This window comes from Electrophorus electricus, chromosome 12 (genome assembly GCF_041902795.1).
Source record: "Electrophorus electricus isolate QZ-2024a chromosome 12, ASM4190279v1, whole genome shotgun sequence".
NCBI classification, from domain to species: domain Eukaryota; kingdom Metazoa; phylum Chordata; class Actinopteri; order Gymnotiformes; family Gymnotidae; genus Electrophorus; species Electrophorus electricus.
This window is the reverse complement of record NC_137508.1, coordinates 27,101,547-27,120,081: the sequence shown is the minus strand read 5'-3', so window position 1 is coordinate 27,120,081 and position 18,535 is coordinate 27,101,547. Positions and strand designations below refer to the sequence as shown.

Genomic DNA, 18,535 nt, shown 5'->3' with positions numbered 1-18,535 from the left:
CCATTACAGGGCTGTGATCCCTTGTTGGTGAGATGTCAATGAGGTGCTGCACTTTACAGTCCCACCACTGGGTGAAGGTCGCTCACACAGAAACGTCAACACGGTTTATCCATGCGCACGCATGCTAGAGTTAATACCAACGGCAAACACACGTATGCACACGCGGACACGCACACACATACACAAATGCACTCGCATGCACACACACACACACACACACACACACACACACAAATGCACTAGCATGCACACACGTGCACACACACACACACACACAAATGCACTCGGTCTCACACACACACACACACACACTAGAACCAGCTATACTTAATTTCATGCCACTTAACACAAGTGGCAGTAATGCCTGGATAACAGCTATGTATAATGTACATTTTTTATTCTACTGCCCCGCAAAAGGGTCAGTGCACATCAGGAATTACGGTGTTAAATCTTTTAGAAGAATATAACTGCTTCCATTTGGTGGATGACACTTGGGGTAAAAGTGTTTTTCCTTTCATTGACTTTCACATGTTTCAGCAGTTCAAATGAAGGCACACTGCTCACCAAATCTCATCTCATCATGATAAACTACAATAGAACTCAACCTTTTCCCCTAAAAACTTAGAAATACACAAAAATGTAAAGGTTACTTTGAAAAGTGTACAACTAAAGTGCTAAAAACCCAAACATGAAGCGCAATGAAGACGTGGTGTGTGTGTGTGTGTGTATTCAATGAAGACGTGGTGTGTGTGTGTGTGTGTATATTTGATGAAGACGTGGAGTGTGTGTGCGTGTGTGTGTATAATAGAGGGAAATGTGGGGTGTGTGTGTGTACTAGATGAAAACGTGGGGTCTCTGTGTGTACTAAATGAAAACGTGGGGTGTGTGTGTATTAGAAGAAAACGTGAGGTGTGTGTGTGTATTAGATAAAAATGTGGGGGGTGTATTAGATGAAAAAGTTGGCTGTGTGTGTGCGCGCGTGTCAGACACTCACCACTCTGGACGTCCAGCACGTGGTGTTTGTCCAGCGTCCACCCTCCCATGTTAGAGGCGTCCAGCTCATAGCCCTGTAGCACTGCAGTTCGCCTCTCCCACAGTATCAGGTCTAGGCACGACTCATACTCAAAGCCCACAGACACTGCAGACAGACAGAGAGACACCAGAGAACTAGAGAAATTGGCAGAGCAAGTTAATTATCAGATTCTTATATTTATTGATCACACACACACGGGAAGTAAGGACTGGGCATTTGTATTCAGGTTTTTAAAATAAAAAGAACTCTTCACAAAACCCATAAATATGGATTATGTTATTCTGAACTGGAAATGTCTGTCTGTTGTCCTTGGAGAGATGGCCTGGCTCGCTACTTTAGCAGGAGTTGCGCAGCACAGTGACTTTTTCCAGAACTCTCTTAAATCTGATAACAATCTCTGACAGTTCTCCAATTCACCAACAACAAGTCATTTTAAATTCATATCTGTCTGCACGTTTACATTTTCGAAAAACGACTGTGCTGGGACTCCGCTGGGAATCGATTGCCTTTGATTAGCCCCGCAGAAATTGGCCCATAATGCACCGGGCAAGCCAGAGGCTGGAGCGGAGGGGAGGAGTGGCCAATCAATACGCTGGAGACCTGGACAGCCTCTTTCTCATTTCAGCTTTCACTTAGTAAAAGGTGGAATGCATTATAGCCTGAAGTGGGGGAGAGCCAATACACACGGCTTTTAAAGCAGCTTAATGGGTAGGTGGGCGGGGCCGAGCGCAGTGGCTGTTTGGTTTAGCCCTGCCAGGCACTGCTGCAGATGGAAAATGAGCAAGCATCTCTCTCTCTCTCTCTCTCTCTCTCTCTCTCTCTCTCTCTCTCTCTCTCTCTCTCAGCTCATCTTTCTACCGGCTATGGCCACAGCTACGCCAACCAGACCACAAAAATGCTCAAGGCTCTTGGCAGGAATGCCGAGCAGGAGAGACGCTCCTCTTTGCGGTTCCGAGGCGTACGCTAATCATACGTGTACCGTAAAACGCTGTCAGAAGGAAAACAACAAGTGCGGTGAGGGGGGAGGCAAAAACGAGCGAGAAAGAAAAACCAAACCAAACAAAAAGCTCTCTGCAGATCCTGGGATCTGGATGCGGCCATCCATTATACGGACATCTCTTAGTCCAAGTACCTCTCTGAGCGCATTTCTCAGAGTATTAACACTTCTCTGAGTGTAAGTACTTCCATTCAGTACTTCTTCAGTACTACCACGTGCAGCAGACTCAGTAAAGGTTTCTTCCAGCAGAGTAACGCAATAATTCCACTGGTTGATGTAACCCTAAATATGTGTAGCAGCAGAAGGATCTGCAGTAATTAGAGGTGAGAGGGTATTTATCACCATGGCAACTTTTTATTGAATTAGGGCTGAAGCGTAAGTGGTATTTAGACCATCTGCATGACTCGGTGTCAGTGGATCAGAGCGGGTTTTGGGGCCACGCCAGCCGTAAGGATCTGGGACTCACCCACGGCCTCCGACAGGCCGTAGACCCTCTGGCTGTAGGCATCCGTCTTGTCCCAGATGAAGGTGTAGGCCAGATTGGGCTCTGCGGGGAACCACTTCTGGAAGAGCCGCCCCACCACGGCCACCATCAGGTGCACTTTCATTAGGTTGAAGGGGATGGTGGACTGGGTCATGGTCACCTTCAGCACGGGGCGGTAGCCGGCCGCGCGGGAGCTCACGTACACCAGGTTCAGGTCACTGCCCGGGATGGACGTATCCTCCTGAAGCACCTGCACATCAAAAGAAGAGAGGTCAGGACGGAGACGCAGGGGTAGCGGAGCAAGACAGGATACGGGACAGCTGGACGCGTTAGGGTCAGGACGGAGGACGAAGGGGATGAGGATGGAGCGTAAACCTCAGCAGGTTTCAGAAGGAGCAGATTTCACCCTCGTCAGGATTAAGACTCGCATGCCGCCTGGCTTTGCTCTGACCGCTAATCTCGCTAGCACGTCTGAACAGCAGTCAGAGTTCAACCGCATTACCCATGATCCACTGTCTGGAGCAGCATTACCGTCAGGTGGGTTTTGGTTTTTTCACTCACTCTCACTCCTCTCACACACATTTTTTGGTTGCCTGTGGGATTATTTGGTGGAGTTTGTTTCTCTGTCTCTCTCTTCAGAGCTAGAGCAGAGCAGCAGAGAGCGAGGAGGCCCTCCTCTTCATCACCAGCACAGTCAGGAGGCTGGTAAACTCTCCCCTCCTCTTCATCACCACCAACACAGTCAGGAGGCTGGTAAACTCTCCCCTCCTCTTCATCATCACCAACACAGTCAGGAGGCTGGTAAACTCTCCCCTCCTCTTCATCACCAGCACAGTCAGGAGGCTGGTAAACTCTCCCCTCCTCTTCATCACCACCAACACAGTCAGGAGGCTGGTAAACTCTCCCCTCCTCTTCATCACCACCAACACAGTCAGGAGGCTGGTAAACTCTCCCCTCCTCTTCATCATCACCAACACAGTCAGGAGGCTGGTAAACTCTCCCCTCCTCTTCATCACCAGCACAGTCAGGAGGCTGGTAAACTCTCCCCTCCTCTTCATCACCACCAACACAGTCAGGAGGCTGGTAAACTCTCCCCTCCTCTTCATCACCACCAACACAGTCAGGAGGCTGGTAAACTCTCCCCTCTTCTTCATCATGGAGCTGTCAGACAAATGTCGCACTACGGGACACTTTCTTTTCACTAACCCAAGATTAAAAGGGCAGGAGGGATTGGCTTTTCTTCCTTGGCCTCCCTCTCTCTCTCTCTCTCTCTCTCTCTCTCTCTCTGTCTCTCTCTCTCTCTCTCTCTCCCTCTCTCTTCTGTTCCTTCTCTCTCTCCCTGTCTCTCTCGCCTTCCTGCTCCTTTGTGTGGGATGACGCTGTGATTTTCTGGGAGGGTGGGATTGATAGAGGAGGCTTTGTGTGCTCCTTTGATGTTTGAGCGAGTGAGTGACAACAGGAATCAGTCCCAGCGAAGAAAAGGAACAAAGGAGGGATGAGAAAGAAAAGAAAAAAAAAAGATCTAAAGGGCACAGCCAGGAGTTCACCCGATTCACCTGAGTCACCTGATTCCCGATTCACCTGATTAACCGCTAAACCAAATAATAATATAACAAATAAAATATAATCACTCACTCAGTCACACACACACACACACACACACACATACCAACTCTCACACACACACACTCATACGCAAGCACACACACTCATACGCAAGCACACACACTCATATGCACGCACACATGCGCACACACACACACACACACACACACACACACGAGTGCGCGTGGACACGCACGCACGCACACACACACACGAGCGCGCATGGACACACACATGCACGCACATGCGCACACACACAGACACACACACACACACACACACACTCAAATGTACCCTTAAACAAATAAACATGCCCCATTGCACACATGTGCAAACACACACACACACACACATACACGTGAATGTGCAAATATACCCTTAAATCAATATACATGCCCCGCCGCACACTCGCGTAAACACACACATGAACATACACACATAGTTTTCTGAACTTGGTCTGAACAAGATTGTAAAACTAACCACTGCTGACACAGCCATAATTACCAAGACCATGTGTGTGTGTGTGTGTGTGCGTGCACGCGGCGGGGCATGTATATTTGCTTAAGGGTGACTCTGCAGGCCTCAGAACACACACTCTCTCTGATCCCACTCCTCTTTCATTACAGAATGTGAGCTAACATTAAGGCTCTTAAAGTGTCCGACGTCTGCTGCGTGTTCCACGTGTGCTGCCACGAGCACAGGGCCTATGGGGGGGGGGGAAACACCACACGTTTCCTCCTTCCATACCGAAGAGCAGGATCGACCGCATGTCCTTAAAGAGGTCATCTGAGCCGCATCGTTAAACACACCACAGGACGTTCCAGTTTGATGATGAAGTTACATGAGATCTGAGCAGAGCCACTAATGATAATGAAAACGAACCTAGAAGGTTCTAAAGGAGAAAATCAATGTTATTTCATTGAACTGGGTGGCAAAGAGCTCTCATGAACTGTGGGCGCAGGGTGGGGGTGCGTGGGAAGACACGCGTGTCGCTAGCTCTCATTTGGGGCGTGTCAGAACACGAACCACGAACACACAGCCGGAGCCGGCCAGGAAGAACGCGGAGCGGTAACGTCGGGGCTCGAGCTGCCGCTCCAGACATGCGGTGAACGGAGACCAGCTCATGAGACCATTAGCGTCTCGGTCAGGAGTCGCTTCGGGGTCGAGAACAGCACTGCTTGGATGAAGGGGGTGGTGTGGGGGGTGCGAGAGCCGTCTGCTAACCGCAGTATGAGAACGAGTTCTCCCCCTGCGCTTCACTCTGACCTCATAAGACAGCAAATATGTTTCGGTGCCGTGCACCGAAGTTCTCCCGGCAACTTCTGATGGGAACGGTAATAACGGAAAAGTTCAGGCAGTCGGGATGGTGATCACATCTGGAGACTCGGCGGAGGGCAAACATGAAGAGAGACAAACAGATGGAGAGAGAAACGGAGAGAGACAGACAGACAGAGTGGGGACAGAGATTAAGACAGAGAGGACTTTGTCAAGTTTTTTATCCCTCCGTTTTGGAGAAAAAATGTGGAATTTAAGCTCGATTTCTTTTTCCACCACAGATTTGCTATAATTCTTAAAAAGAGAGAGATAGAGAGAGAGTTTGGCTGGTTTTGAACCACACACGAGCTAAGATCCTGCCCCAAAGACCCTTCAGATGAAAAGAAACGCAGACAGATGTCTTTATTGTCCTCTCTTCATGGACATGGCTGTTCCGATGTCTTGGTGTGAGGCCCTTTGATTATATGGACATCCAGCACACGGTAAGGGGGCTTTATTTCCTTATACAGGTCACACAGAGATTGTGTGTGTGTGTGTGTGTGGATTTGAGTTACAGTAAAATCAAGACCAAAAGGCCGTGCATGTGGCCTGTGGGATCTAAAACGTTTGCTGCATTTTCGTTTCAGGACGTGCGGGTCCTGAGGATTTCTGTGGATTCTGCCTTTGGCTAGATCTATACCTGGACAAGGATCTTTTGGTGTTCCAACTGCAGCGGTTGGATGCAGTCCAAGGCCAAATACAACATTCCGACTCCAGACTACGTTCTCCTCTCCTCAAAGCCCACATTCCCCCGCCGTGCTCCGGAGGGATCGGGGACGATTTGTTCCAGAGGAACACCAGAGACAGGACGGTCCAGAGAGTCTGGAACTCTTCCAGAGAGTCTGGAATTCTTAGACGCCGTCTGGAAAGGTGTAGTCGCCCAGGAAACACACGTGTTTCTCTCAGACTGTCTGGCGTGTTTTTGACACGCTACTGTACAAACATGTCATGTAAGCAGTAGATTAAGACCAGAACCGAACTAGCGCCAAGACGTGCTGAGAGTCGGAAACTGCCGAGACTGACGGACTTTGAACCGAACAAACGCAGGTGTATCTCCTGGGTGTCTAAGACCTCCACGTCCTCTGACCTTCCACGAACGCAACCAGAACTGCTCAAGGCGTGCGTCTGATTGAGCGAGGACGAGGGCGGCGCTCCATACCTGTGTCTCGGGGATGATTGGTCCATTCTCAGGAGAGGACCTGAAGAATGTGGAGAGGGGCGTGGTGACGATGAGGGGGTGGGGCCTAACGAAACCACTCAGATCGCAGCTGGGAATGTCGTTGTGTTCCTTCTTTAGCACCAGTGTGTCCATCACATAGAAGACGTTCCACGGCACCCACACGGTCCGCTGCTGGGGCAGGAACGGAGCACGCTCGAAGCTCAGGGTCAGAGACGCACCCCCATTGGCCAGGATGTCAAACCTTGAGACAAAGACAGCATTTAATTGGCCGAGGGAAGAAACAACAGAACTGTGTATACAGGCAGAGGTCACATATATTAGCACTGTTTGATGTGTAAACAACTTTGATTTATACATAATTAGGCATGAATATATTTTAGATGTAAATGTCACCAAAATTGAGCTAACCAAAATTGTCAGCAATTCAGCGCATGCAAACTCCACACACACACACACACACACACACACACACACACACACACACACACTCTCTCTCTCTCTTTCACACACATTCTCTTTCTCTGTCTCTCTCTCACACACACCCACACACACACACACACACACACACACACACACACACACACACACACACTCTTTCTCTGTCACACACGCACGCGTACACACTCCCTCTCTTGCTAACCACGGGGCTTGAGAGAAGAATGAGGGCGGGGCAGGGCAGAGCAGGGCGGAGACTCCCGGATGAATCCGACAGGAAGCTCCACCCTTAACCCGCCTCTCTGGGGAGCAGCTGTCCACCCCTCTCAAAAACGCAGGGCGGGGCCTGCTAAGAGGCCGCCCTTCTAATGCTGGGCTTTGTGGTATGTAAAGGTTCCCAATGGCTTTCACTAGTTCTCTTCTTTCTTCTTTCCTCTCCCTCTCTCTCTCTCACCTCTGCTTGGACGTCCAACAAACACTCCAGTTCAAAGCCACATGGGTGCATCTTGTTTGGTGTGACACGGTACGCACTCACAAGCAGGTGTGTGTGGCGTTCTGACCCCACGCTGGAGGAGCGTGGAGTCAGCTCCTGAATACCCATCCTGGCCGTTATTCCCCTGCTGGAGAACCTCTCCTGCTCCTGGACTTCTCCCTCCCTCCACGGACGGCTCTCTGTCTCTCTCTCTAGTTTTCACACTCTCTCTCCAGCTTTCTATCTCTGTGTGTGTCCCTCTCGCTCTCTCTCTCCCTCTCCCTGCCTAAAGCCCGCTCATGCACTCTTGGCTTTAATCTAGGTCTCCTCCCTCCCTCCTTTCAATCTCTCTTTTGCCGTTTATCCTTTCCATTAAACGTCTCTCCCAGGCACTCTCACCCTCTCTTTCACTCTTTTTTCTCTCTCTACGCATTTCTCCTACTTCTGTCAAAGCGATGAGGAGTCTAGCCTCCTCTGTGTCGTCCGGCCACGGCAGTGAGCCGCACGCTCAGTGCTCATCCAGCGCGTAGGTGTGTGGGGTCGGCACGGCCGAGTCACGCTAAACACACTGGCTCAGTAAACTGCACACTGTGGCAGGGCAGCTGGACTACCTCTACAGACATTATTTACACAAAAACGCCCATGTCTCTGTGTGTGTGTGTGTGTGTGTGTGTGTGTGAGGCCCCTCTCAAGCCCCGACTGCCCCTGTCCTCGGAAAGCATTTAACAGGGCTATTAGCAGAGCGCCCGCCTCCTCACTGCACAGGTCATTAGCGTCACATGATCTCGGAAGACTGGCACACAGATGGGACAGAGTGTAATCTGTTGTGAGTGTCAAACACACACACACACACCTGTGCATACACAAGCATACCTTCATCCGTTGAGTGTTACCTACATGTTACCTACATTCTGACAGTGAGCACATTATTGATGGGCAAAAAACAAAATTCATCTGTGTGTGTGAGTGTGTGTGTGTGTGTGTAAGTTGCATGTGTGGACCTGTGCATGTGCTTGCTCATGCATGCGTGTGTGTGTGTGTTTGAGCATGTGTGTGGTTGGGGGGGTGTGTGTGTGTGTGAGGGTGTTTATGTGCATGTTTGTGTGTATTTTGTGTGTAAGGTATGTTGGCCTACGTACATGTGGTTCAGGTTCATGCATGCTTATTTGTGTGTGTGTGCATGGAACCTACATGCCATCCTGACGGGTGATGGTGTATCCATGGTCGGGGTAGTGCACGAAGGAAACGTTCACTCCGATGAGGGGAGTCCCATCTGCCGTCAGCACCTGCCCTCTGATTATAGATACCAGACTACACACACACACACACACACACACACACACAGAGTGAAGGCAACAGAGCCAACAAGATTTGCTGCATTAGTACATCACTGCATCACTGCGCCTTCTAAGCTATGTTAAAATGTGCACACTTTCTGATTCAGTCAATAACCACCCCCCCCACACACACTCCTGCCTGCCCACACACACACACACACACACACACCCACACTCACTCCCGCCCGCCCACACACACACCCACACTCACCCTACTGAAGTGCATAATGAACACTCAAAATTTTTCTCACACACACACACACACACACACACACACTCTCACTTTCAGGCATTTTTTTCTTCAGCGGCTGAGGTGAAGCGGTAGCGGGATTGTGGTGTGCAGTATCTGGGGGGCATACACTCTCCCCTCAACCCCCCACGTCCCCTCACACTCTCCACTCACCTCCCCTCACACCACCCCGCTCCCCTCGGCTATGTCAAGATCGATAAGCAGGAGGGAGCTGATTGCGGCATAAATCACAGCTCGATTTCTCCCCATTCTCCCATGTCCCCCCCTGCCATCCCAACAGCCCCAGCAGGAACGACGGGAACGCCAGACTGAGGAATAGGGGATTCAACTACCGGCAAACAAACGGACAAGGAAGGATGGGCGAGAGAGAGAGAGAGAAGAAAGGAAGAAGCAGAAAAGGTGAGAGAGATTAAGTGCGCTCTCTCTCTCTCTCTCTCGTCCTTCAATTGGTTAGTGTTGTTAATGACTCTTAAAAATGATTTTGTAGATAAAGTCCTTTCTTTTGATGTTTTCTGCTTTCTTGGTTTTGTTAATTTGCTTTGGTGGTAATGTAACGTATAACACTCGCGGCAATAAAGCACTGCTGAACTGAAAATTGGAGAGAGAGAGAGAGAGAGAGAGATAGAGAGATGGAGGTTTAGATTAGCTGGTAATCAGCGAGGCAGGCAGCAGCGTGGCCCCTGGAGCAGGGTGCAGCGTGGCCCCTGGAGCAGGGTGCAGCGTGGCCCCTGGAGCAGGGTGCAGCGTGGCCCCTGGAGCAGGGGCCTCCCTGTGCTCACTGGCGGCTTATCCAGATCAATGCGGCACTTGTGGAGACTTCATCAGCACAGCAGCGCCCCACACACTCCACTAAACACCCACCCCACACATTCCACACACATTCCACCAAACACACACCAACGCCCCACACAGTCCACCAAACACCCACCCACCACACACACTCCACTAAACACCCACCCTACACACTCCACACACACTCCACTAAACACGCCCCGCACACTCCACTAAACACCACCAAACACACGCCCTACACACTCCACCAAACACCCACCCTACACACACTCCACCAAACACCCACCCCACACACCCACCCTACACACACTCCACCAAACACCCACCCTACACACTCCACACACACTCCACTAAACACCCACCCTACACACTCCACAAACACTCCACTAAACACCCACTCTATACACACACTCCACTAAACACCCACCTTACACACTCCACAAACACTCCACTAAACACCCACCCTACACACACTCCACTAAACACCCACCCTACACACACTCCACTAAACACCCACCCTACACATACTCCACACACACTGCACTAAACACCCACCCTCCAAACACATGCCCTACACACTCCACTAAACACACACCAATGCCCTACACACTCCACTAAACATGTACCCTCCAAACACACGCCCCACACACACCACACACACCCCACCAAACACCCACCCTACACACTCCACACACACTCCACTAAACACAAACCCTACACACTCCACTAAACACGTACCCTACACACTCCACACACTCCACTAAACATGCACCCTCCAAACACCCGCCCTACACTCCACACATACTCCACTAAACACGTACCCTCCAAACACATGCCCTACACACTCCACTAAACACCCATCCTCCAAAAACACACCCTACACACTCCACACACTCCTCTCATACATTAAACACTCCACTCACACACCTCACACCTTAGATACTCCCCTCAAACACTTCGCCCTCCTGACACCCTACTCACTCCACTCCATCACTCTACACACACACTCTGCCCTCACACACACTACGTCTTTCACTCTCTCCCCTCACATGCAGGTGAACACGGCACACACTCTCCCCCCGAGGCTGTAACTCAGGCCACGATGGCTCTGCGCTCTCATAAAGTAAGAACAGCTCCACGTCAATGCTGTCAGAGTGTTCTAAAAGCAGGCTGTAATTCAAACTCCTTGGGGCGTGCACGCACACACACACACGCGCGCGCCTCTCTGCCTCTCATCTACCTACACTGTTTCAGCTTATATGCGATCTGTGACCACAAACCTTCACAACTTTATTAGAAACACTTGCCGGAGACATGGTCTCTTATATCGGTCTCTCTCTCGCTCTCTCTCTCGTTCTTTCTCTTACTCTCTGTCTCACTTTTGTTCTGATCTTTTGTCATCTTTCTGACTTCATGGTTTTTTCTTTCTCTCTTAACAGTGCTTAACCCTTTCAATCTGCACGATGTTTCCATCATAAAAGTTGCGGCTGGATTTGACTGGATTTGGCCGATGCTACAGAGCACGCGGGGTTTCGCAGCCCCTCGCGCAGGGGTGACGGCAGAGGAGCGGTCTCAACTCTGCCATACTGCACCGAGCCTGACCAAACATGGGCTACACAGCCAGAATTCTAATCTACTCCAACTGACTCTGACTGGAGGACATGATGAAGAAAGATTGGAACAGACGACGACCTTTTTTTGTGGACCAAGGTCAGCGTTCCGGTGGAAGAGAGGCTTTACTCCACTTTCCGGTTGAATTTGTCTCCACGAGAGTCCATGAGATTCGACTCGGACCCACAGCTGTGTTTCTCAGATATGTAGACATGTAAACAAACGTGCTCGGTTCTGATTTAAGCTCAGCTCATGAGTGCATACACAGGAATGGTACCGCCAGAAACCTGCCAGATTCCAGTCTCAGTCTAGAGGTCACGGTTATGGTCAGAAACAGGGGTCAGCGCCTTTACTGTCGGGGATACTGATTCAATTACCAACTTAAATTCAGCGCAGAACTCTCCTTGCTGGAGAGAGAAGGTTTTATTTGTGTTTACTTATTTGCATTTGTGATTATTAAGTCAGCAGCTCCGCAACTCCTGGGGAGACGGCAGCTCCCCTGCTGACAGAGGGAGATTTTTCCAAGGCCTCAGTAGTGTCATGTTATACTTTTATGGTGAAAGTAAAGGATTTGGCAAGAGATTATTTCTAGATCTTTCTGAAGAGCTTTATTCAGAGAGAGAGAGAGAGAGAGAGAGAGAGAGAGAGAGAGAGAGAGAGACTAAACTCTCCACATATGTTCTGTGTTACATTACCTCCTGTCTCTCAGTCAGTCAGTCTGTCGTGTGCTTGAATGACCCTTATACAGGACACGTGTATCATACATGTGTAATCTGCCATTGGGTATTAATCCCGTCAGCCTACACCCCGTTTTACTGGATTAGATGAGGCTTTATCTGACCGCTGCAATATTAGGGGCTTAATATCTCCCTGTCTGGGCTGCTGGCACTGGACCTACGAGGATGATTGGTGCGGCTCAGCCATTCTATCTGTCCCAGGCATCTCCGGGCCACTAAGCCGGTATTCAGATTAGCAGGACCGAGGCATTGCCGATTGAGGCCGTCAGGAACATGCATGTTCGAATAACGCTGCGCCCAGGAATCCCAGAGAGAGATAAACAAACAAATCAAGGTGTTATTATACAAGGGTAAGCACACGTGCCGCTCAAGGGTGGAAACGTTTTTCTGAACGGCGGGTTTATCCCGGGACGCAACGCGACCGGCAGGCGCTCCAGGTGAGACTGACGGAGGTGGACATTAATCAGTCCCAGACGTTCCTTAAGAACTCCGTCGGAATGGGCATGAGGGAGCGTTGCTATGGTAACCTCTCTGTAAAGTGACTATCGTGGCGCGCACCCCCCCCCCAGACGAGAGGAATGCGGCATGCTTGTTAGTGATTAGCGAGTCCTCAGAAGAGTGCAGATCTAAAGCCCCTCCTCCCACCCGGCCCGTCAGGCGTCGGACTCCAGCTGGCCCCTCTACGCTCCTGCGCAATTATCTCAACGCAATTATCTCAAAGGAGGGCAAACACACCTCCTTATGGAGCTGTCTGCATGTCTTGTTGCTGCGGTAACCGTGTGGAGTTCCGAGAGAGACCGTCGGAACGAGTGGTGTAAGCCAGCAGCAATTTCTGCATGTGGCTCTCCGGAGCTGACAACGTTTATGGTCGGGCACCGCACGCACGCTCGCACAGCGATTATGAGCTAATGTATAGAGCAAATGTAACTAGTGCCTGAGAAGCACAAAAAGAAACAAACACACTCAAACATACACACTCGCACTCACAAACATCTGAAAAGCAGAATTACTTTCTCTCTCCACCATTCACATACACACACACATACACACACCACCAAAGACACGAACACACACACACACACACACACATCCTCACCTTTTGTTGAAGGGGTTCTCTCCAGTAATGACATGCGTGCTCTCTGGGCCGACCAGGAAGCTGATTCGCTGGTAGAAGCTCTGGGCGGCCTGCTGTGATGAAGCCGATTGGCCCTGGCTGATGATGTCAGCAGGATCGGGAGAGCCACGGCAGAAAGGCTGTGTCTGGCACGAACTCTGGAGACAGCAGTCCGGATCCATACAGTCCACCAAACCATCTATACGCACACAGGAACACGGTACAGTATTATAATGCAGTACTACCTACTTTCGTCTGTGTACAGGTTTACAGTAAGGGGTGCTATGCTAACCGGCGCTGTGTGTGGTGTGTGAGCAGACACAAAATGAGTGTCTTCTGTCTCTTCATGGCCTTCCCACCTCGGGGGAATCCACTTCCTGCAGACCCAGCGGCCTACAAGGGGAACAGCGCCTCTCATATGATGCGTCACCCCGAGGGAAACGGGCGAGCAAACTTCAGCACTAAGTGGAGCAGTTTAAAACAGAGTGCCATTCTTCCCCCACCCCACCTCCATCTCTCTCTCTCTCTCTCTCTCTCTCTCTCTCCGCTCTCTCTCTCTCTCTCTCTCTCTCTCTCTCTCTCTCTCTCTCTCTCTCTCTCTCTCTCTCTCTCTCTCTCTCTCTCCCTCTCTCTCTCCCTCTCTCTCTCTCTCTCTCTCTCTCTCTCTCTCCCTCTCTCTCTCTCTCTCTCCCTCTCTCTCTCCCTCTCTCTCTCCCTCTCTCTCTCTCTCTCTCTCCCTCTCTCTCTCTCTCTCTCTCTCTCTCCCTCTCTCTCTCTCTCTCTCTCTCTCTCCCTCTCTCTCTCTCTCTCTCCCTCTCTCTCTCTCTCCCTCTCTCTCTCTCTCCCCCTCTCTCTCTCTCTCTCTCCTCTCTCTCTCTCCCTCTCTCTTTCTCTCCCTCTCTCTCTCTCTCTCTCTCTCTCTCTCTCTCCTCTCTCTCTCTCTCTCTCTCTCTCTCTCTCTCTCGCTCTGTAAACAGCTGGATAATGCTTTGCGTGGAGTTGAGATGTTCTCCCCCACAAGCCAAGGCATAAACCTCCACCGTTCGTCACACTTAGTTTACAAAAGGCCCGTGTACATACCGAGCATGATGGCCAGGGGCTGTAGAGAAACATACATGACACACACACGCACACGCATAACACACACTCATACACATACAACACACATGCATGCACTCACACCCCCACACACTCCAGTCAGTGGGAGTCTAATTCTTGACTCCTGCATCGATGACCCTGTTCGTTGGCGAGAGTGATGGTGTGTCTAACTGTTTGTTTTACTTATGTGAGCATCCGTCCGCCCCAACGGCCCCACCCCACGACTCCGGCCAAAAACATGACCGTGCCTCACGTGAGATCTGACCTCTTCAGAACTCTCCCGCTGTGCTCCACCCACCCCCTATGGCCAACGTCAACACACACACACACGAGATTCCTGAGAGGGGATCAGGCCGTTAGCTCGCACACAGAGGCCGGCCCGGACCACTGGACGCCGTGCAGATGGCTACGTATTCAAGGCCTCCAGCATTTGTTATGATGTCTCAGACTGACGAGCGCAGACGAGGGCGATGATGGAGGCTGCTGGACATACTTTACAGTACTTTAACCATGAAGGGAAACTAAAGCAAAGTAGCAAAATATAGCAAGGAAAACAGAGCAGACACGGGTTAGAACAGGGCAGGCGCTGCACATCTGCCTGACTCGGCTGGAGGCACCGAAAAAAACAGCAAAACTTTCAGTGAGCATTCATGCGATTTGCTACATGCTAACATCAAAAGAGACTTTTCAAGCAAAAACAGTTGCAGAGAAAACATACACATATGTGCAAAATTGCCACTGCTCACCCTGCACTGCACTGCGCCGCACTGGCGTGTGTCCTGCACTGCACTGCGCCGCACTGGCGTGTGTGTCCTGCACTGCACTGCGCTGCTCTGGCGTGTGTGTCCTGCACTGCGCCGCTCTGGCGTGTGTCCTGCACTGCACTGCGCTGCGCCGCTCTGGCGTGTGTGTCCTGCACTGCACTGCGCCGCACTGGCGTGTGTTTCCAAGCCGACGGACAGAAACAGCTATGCGGGCAGAGCAACCTCGGGACCAGGGTCATGACAGGCCAGTACTGCCCCCTGTACTGCCCCTGCACTGCCTCCAGTACTGCCCCAGTAAAGCGAGCGGAGAGAGATGCTTATTTTCTGCTGCGTTTTGACTGAGACGCCCTTGAACACGCGTCAGTCTGAGACATAGCCCGGTCTTAGGATGAAGAGAGTGATGGAGAAAGAATGGAGCGCGAGAGAGGATGGAGATAGGGAGGAAGAGTTCAAATAACGAGAGGATGGACAGACGGGGAGAAAGAGTGAACATATAGAGAGGATGGAGGGAACAAGTGAGAAGCTGAAGAAAGGCTTGAGAGGCGTGGGCAGAGTGAAGGATAGGGTTAATGAAAGAGAGAAAGAAAGAGAGTGAGGGACCAGTGCGCAGTGAGGAGGGCTAAAGGGAGTTTCAGGGGTTTATCTTACAAACTGTCAAGACAGTGAGCTGTAAGTCTTACAAGAGCTGTGAGACAGCTGTCATGAGCTTAATAAAGTTAAACAAAAAATCACAAAATAATAATAAAAATCTTAATAATAAAATTCGTAAAAGTAACACTTTAAACCCATCTATGGTAAAATAATTCCACGTTAAAGTAGATCCACGTTGCCTTAAAGTGGCCTGTTAGGTACCGATATGGCAAACCAGCCCTGCAGCACCAGTGTGACTGTGCAGTCTGCACACAGTGGGTCTGTGCCTCTTCTGGTCTGCACACAGTGGGTCTGTGCCTCTTCTGGTCTGCACACAGTGGGTCTGTGCCTCTTCTGGTCTGCACACAGTGGGTCTGTGCCTCTTCTGGTCTGCACACAGTGGGTCTGTGCCTCTTCTGGTCTGCACACAGTGGGTCTGTGCATCTTCCTGTCTGCATCTTCTGTGCATCATCTGGTCCTCACACAGTTGTGCCTCCGACATCAGGATGATTTTGAACCTCACGTTCGAGGCTCTGGAGCTCCTCCCAAAGGAAAAATGTCAGTTCCAAAGACATTGTTTCCTGAGTTATGTAGGCCCATGAAAACCGATCGCTTCATCTCACTTTACTCGACCTCAAAGCCTCTCAATGACACTTGTGTCGGGGGCGTCACTGTGTGTCATCTTTTAAGGCTCTAACCCGTGCACTAATAACTAAGACAGAGACTCTTTGTAATGTATTGGCTCAGACACAGAAAGTGAAGGGGTTTCATTTATTGACCACTTCCCCATTACTCTGCCGGCGTTAATGTGGAGGCGTCTGTGGTGTCTGGCTCCTGACATCGGTCTCCGCTGCGCAGTTTTACACTCAGGTCTGCATGCCTGTCATGCTCTCCTTACTAGTAATAGAATCCGGATGTGAGCAAGGAAGAATGTTGCATGAATGCAAAGTGCAAACTTTTGATCTACATGAGCAAACAACAACAACAACAACTGTCCGTTGTTACCTGCGGACTGTTTCAATGCTAACAAAGATGTTTTTGGCTGTAGATAGCAGCCTGCAGTGGCTTGTTTATTTTCTGGAATATTCTAGACCTTGTTCCCAGCATAACAATGTCAGAGGATGGAGTTGCTTGCTGGTTATCTGTTTAGGGTCTAGAATGCAGGAAGAGGCAGAGCATGTCAGGAGAGGTCTGCCGGTCAGTCCTCTAGCTCCTCCCACCCACCCAGTCATTCAGAGAGAGGGTGGGGCATATCTGCACGGAGCAGGGCTTATTACTTAAGAGACCACTTAAGAGGAAACAAATCACACTCACGCTTGCACTCACTAATTACCATAAAGTTGCACACACACTCACACGCTAATAAACAAACCTGCGCACAAACTCACACAAACCAGTACACAGGCACATGCACACCCACAAATACACCAAATCTCACATACAGAAATTAATGCACAGTCACACGGTCCCTCACACACACACACACACACACACACACACACTCACACTCACCTCCTTCATTGTCCTTGCCGTCCGTGCAGAGGGTTTCCATGGCGACATCACAGCCGACTCCCCTCCAGCCAGGTTGACAGACGCAACGCCAGCCGTTCTGGTCCAGTGTGCAGCGGCCATTACTGTTACATAGTCCCGGGCATCCCTCTGTAGAGATACACACGCACAGTCAGATAGACACGCACATGCAGGTGTGTGTCTGTGTGTGAGAAAGGAGTGTGCAAGTATGTGCAATAATGTGTGCATGTTAGAGAGCGTGTGTTTAAGTTATGGTAATAATGTGTGTGTGTGTGTGTGTTTGTGTGTGTGTGAGTTGAGAGTCAGCCTGCAGTAGCGGCTGTATTGGGACACTGTAGACCTGCAGGTGAGATCATACAGAGAGATGAGCACATCCCTGAACAGATACACACTCAGAAAGAGGCAGATGGAAGAGGGCAAAGGTCAGAGGTGAACACAGAGTGACGCTGGATTTGGCGCAGGCCCGGTGAGATGCACAAAAGGCTGTAAATTCACATGAATGTAAAAATAAAACTAAAAATAAAAAACAACAGCAGTCGTTGCCACCTTGGGCCTCACATCATCATCATCATCATCATCATCATCATCACGCCCTCTCAGTTATGGGCACTCAAAATGAAAAAAGATAAATGTCAATCACAAAAAACCAAAAAACCCAAAACAAAACATGATATCATGTCTCCACGATATTCAACCCAAAAAAGAAGGAAAAGTAATCCAATTTTGTAGAATAACCAAATAAAAATAAATACATATTAATAATGATAATAATAATAAAGTAATGGAGAGAGAGAGAGAGAGGTCAGTGATTTTAACAGCATCCATGTGAAGACACAGCTCAGAGAGGAGAGAGACTCCTGGCATAAAGTATAGGGAGGGTGGGCTCTGAGGGGTGGGTGGTCACCGCCGTCACTATACTTTCTGCCCAGGTCACATTCTGGTGGGGGGGGGGGGGTAGCACAGGGCCATGGGTGATAAAGAAACAACAACAGCTGGAGAAACACATCAGGATTCAGGCTACGGAATGCATGACAGGACCCCCAGAATCCCCAAAACAAGAACAAAAAAACTCAGGGATCACACATGTGCGTGTGTGTGAGGGTGTGTGAGTGTGTTTGTGGGTGTGTGAGTGTGGGGTGGGGGTGGGGTGTG

At 50.2% G+C, this 18,535-nt stretch overlaps 1 protein-coding gene across 1 annotated transcript in view; it reads right to left on the bottom strand.

Annotated features, from left to right (window-relative positions):
* Positions 1-18,535, bottom strand: part of tenm3 (teneurin transmembrane protein 3) — a 201,620-nt gene that overhangs the window by 36,241 nt on the left and 146,844 nt on the right. The window contains exons 15-20 of the mRNA XM_081724816.1: positions 17,366-17,512; positions 13,344-13,560; positions 8,712-8,831; positions 6,593-6,854; positions 2,497-2,764; positions 995-1,138 (exon numbers count right to left, since the gene is read on the bottom strand). Of these exons, the coding sequence (XP_081580942.1) occupies positions 995-1,138; positions 2,497-2,764; positions 6,593-6,854; positions 8,712-8,831; positions 13,344-13,560; positions 17,366-17,512 (1,158 nt within the window). The remainder of the gene's footprint in view (positions 1-994; positions 1,139-2,496; positions 2,765-6,592; positions 6,855-8,711; positions 8,832-13,343; positions 13,561-17,365; positions 17,513-18,535) is intronic.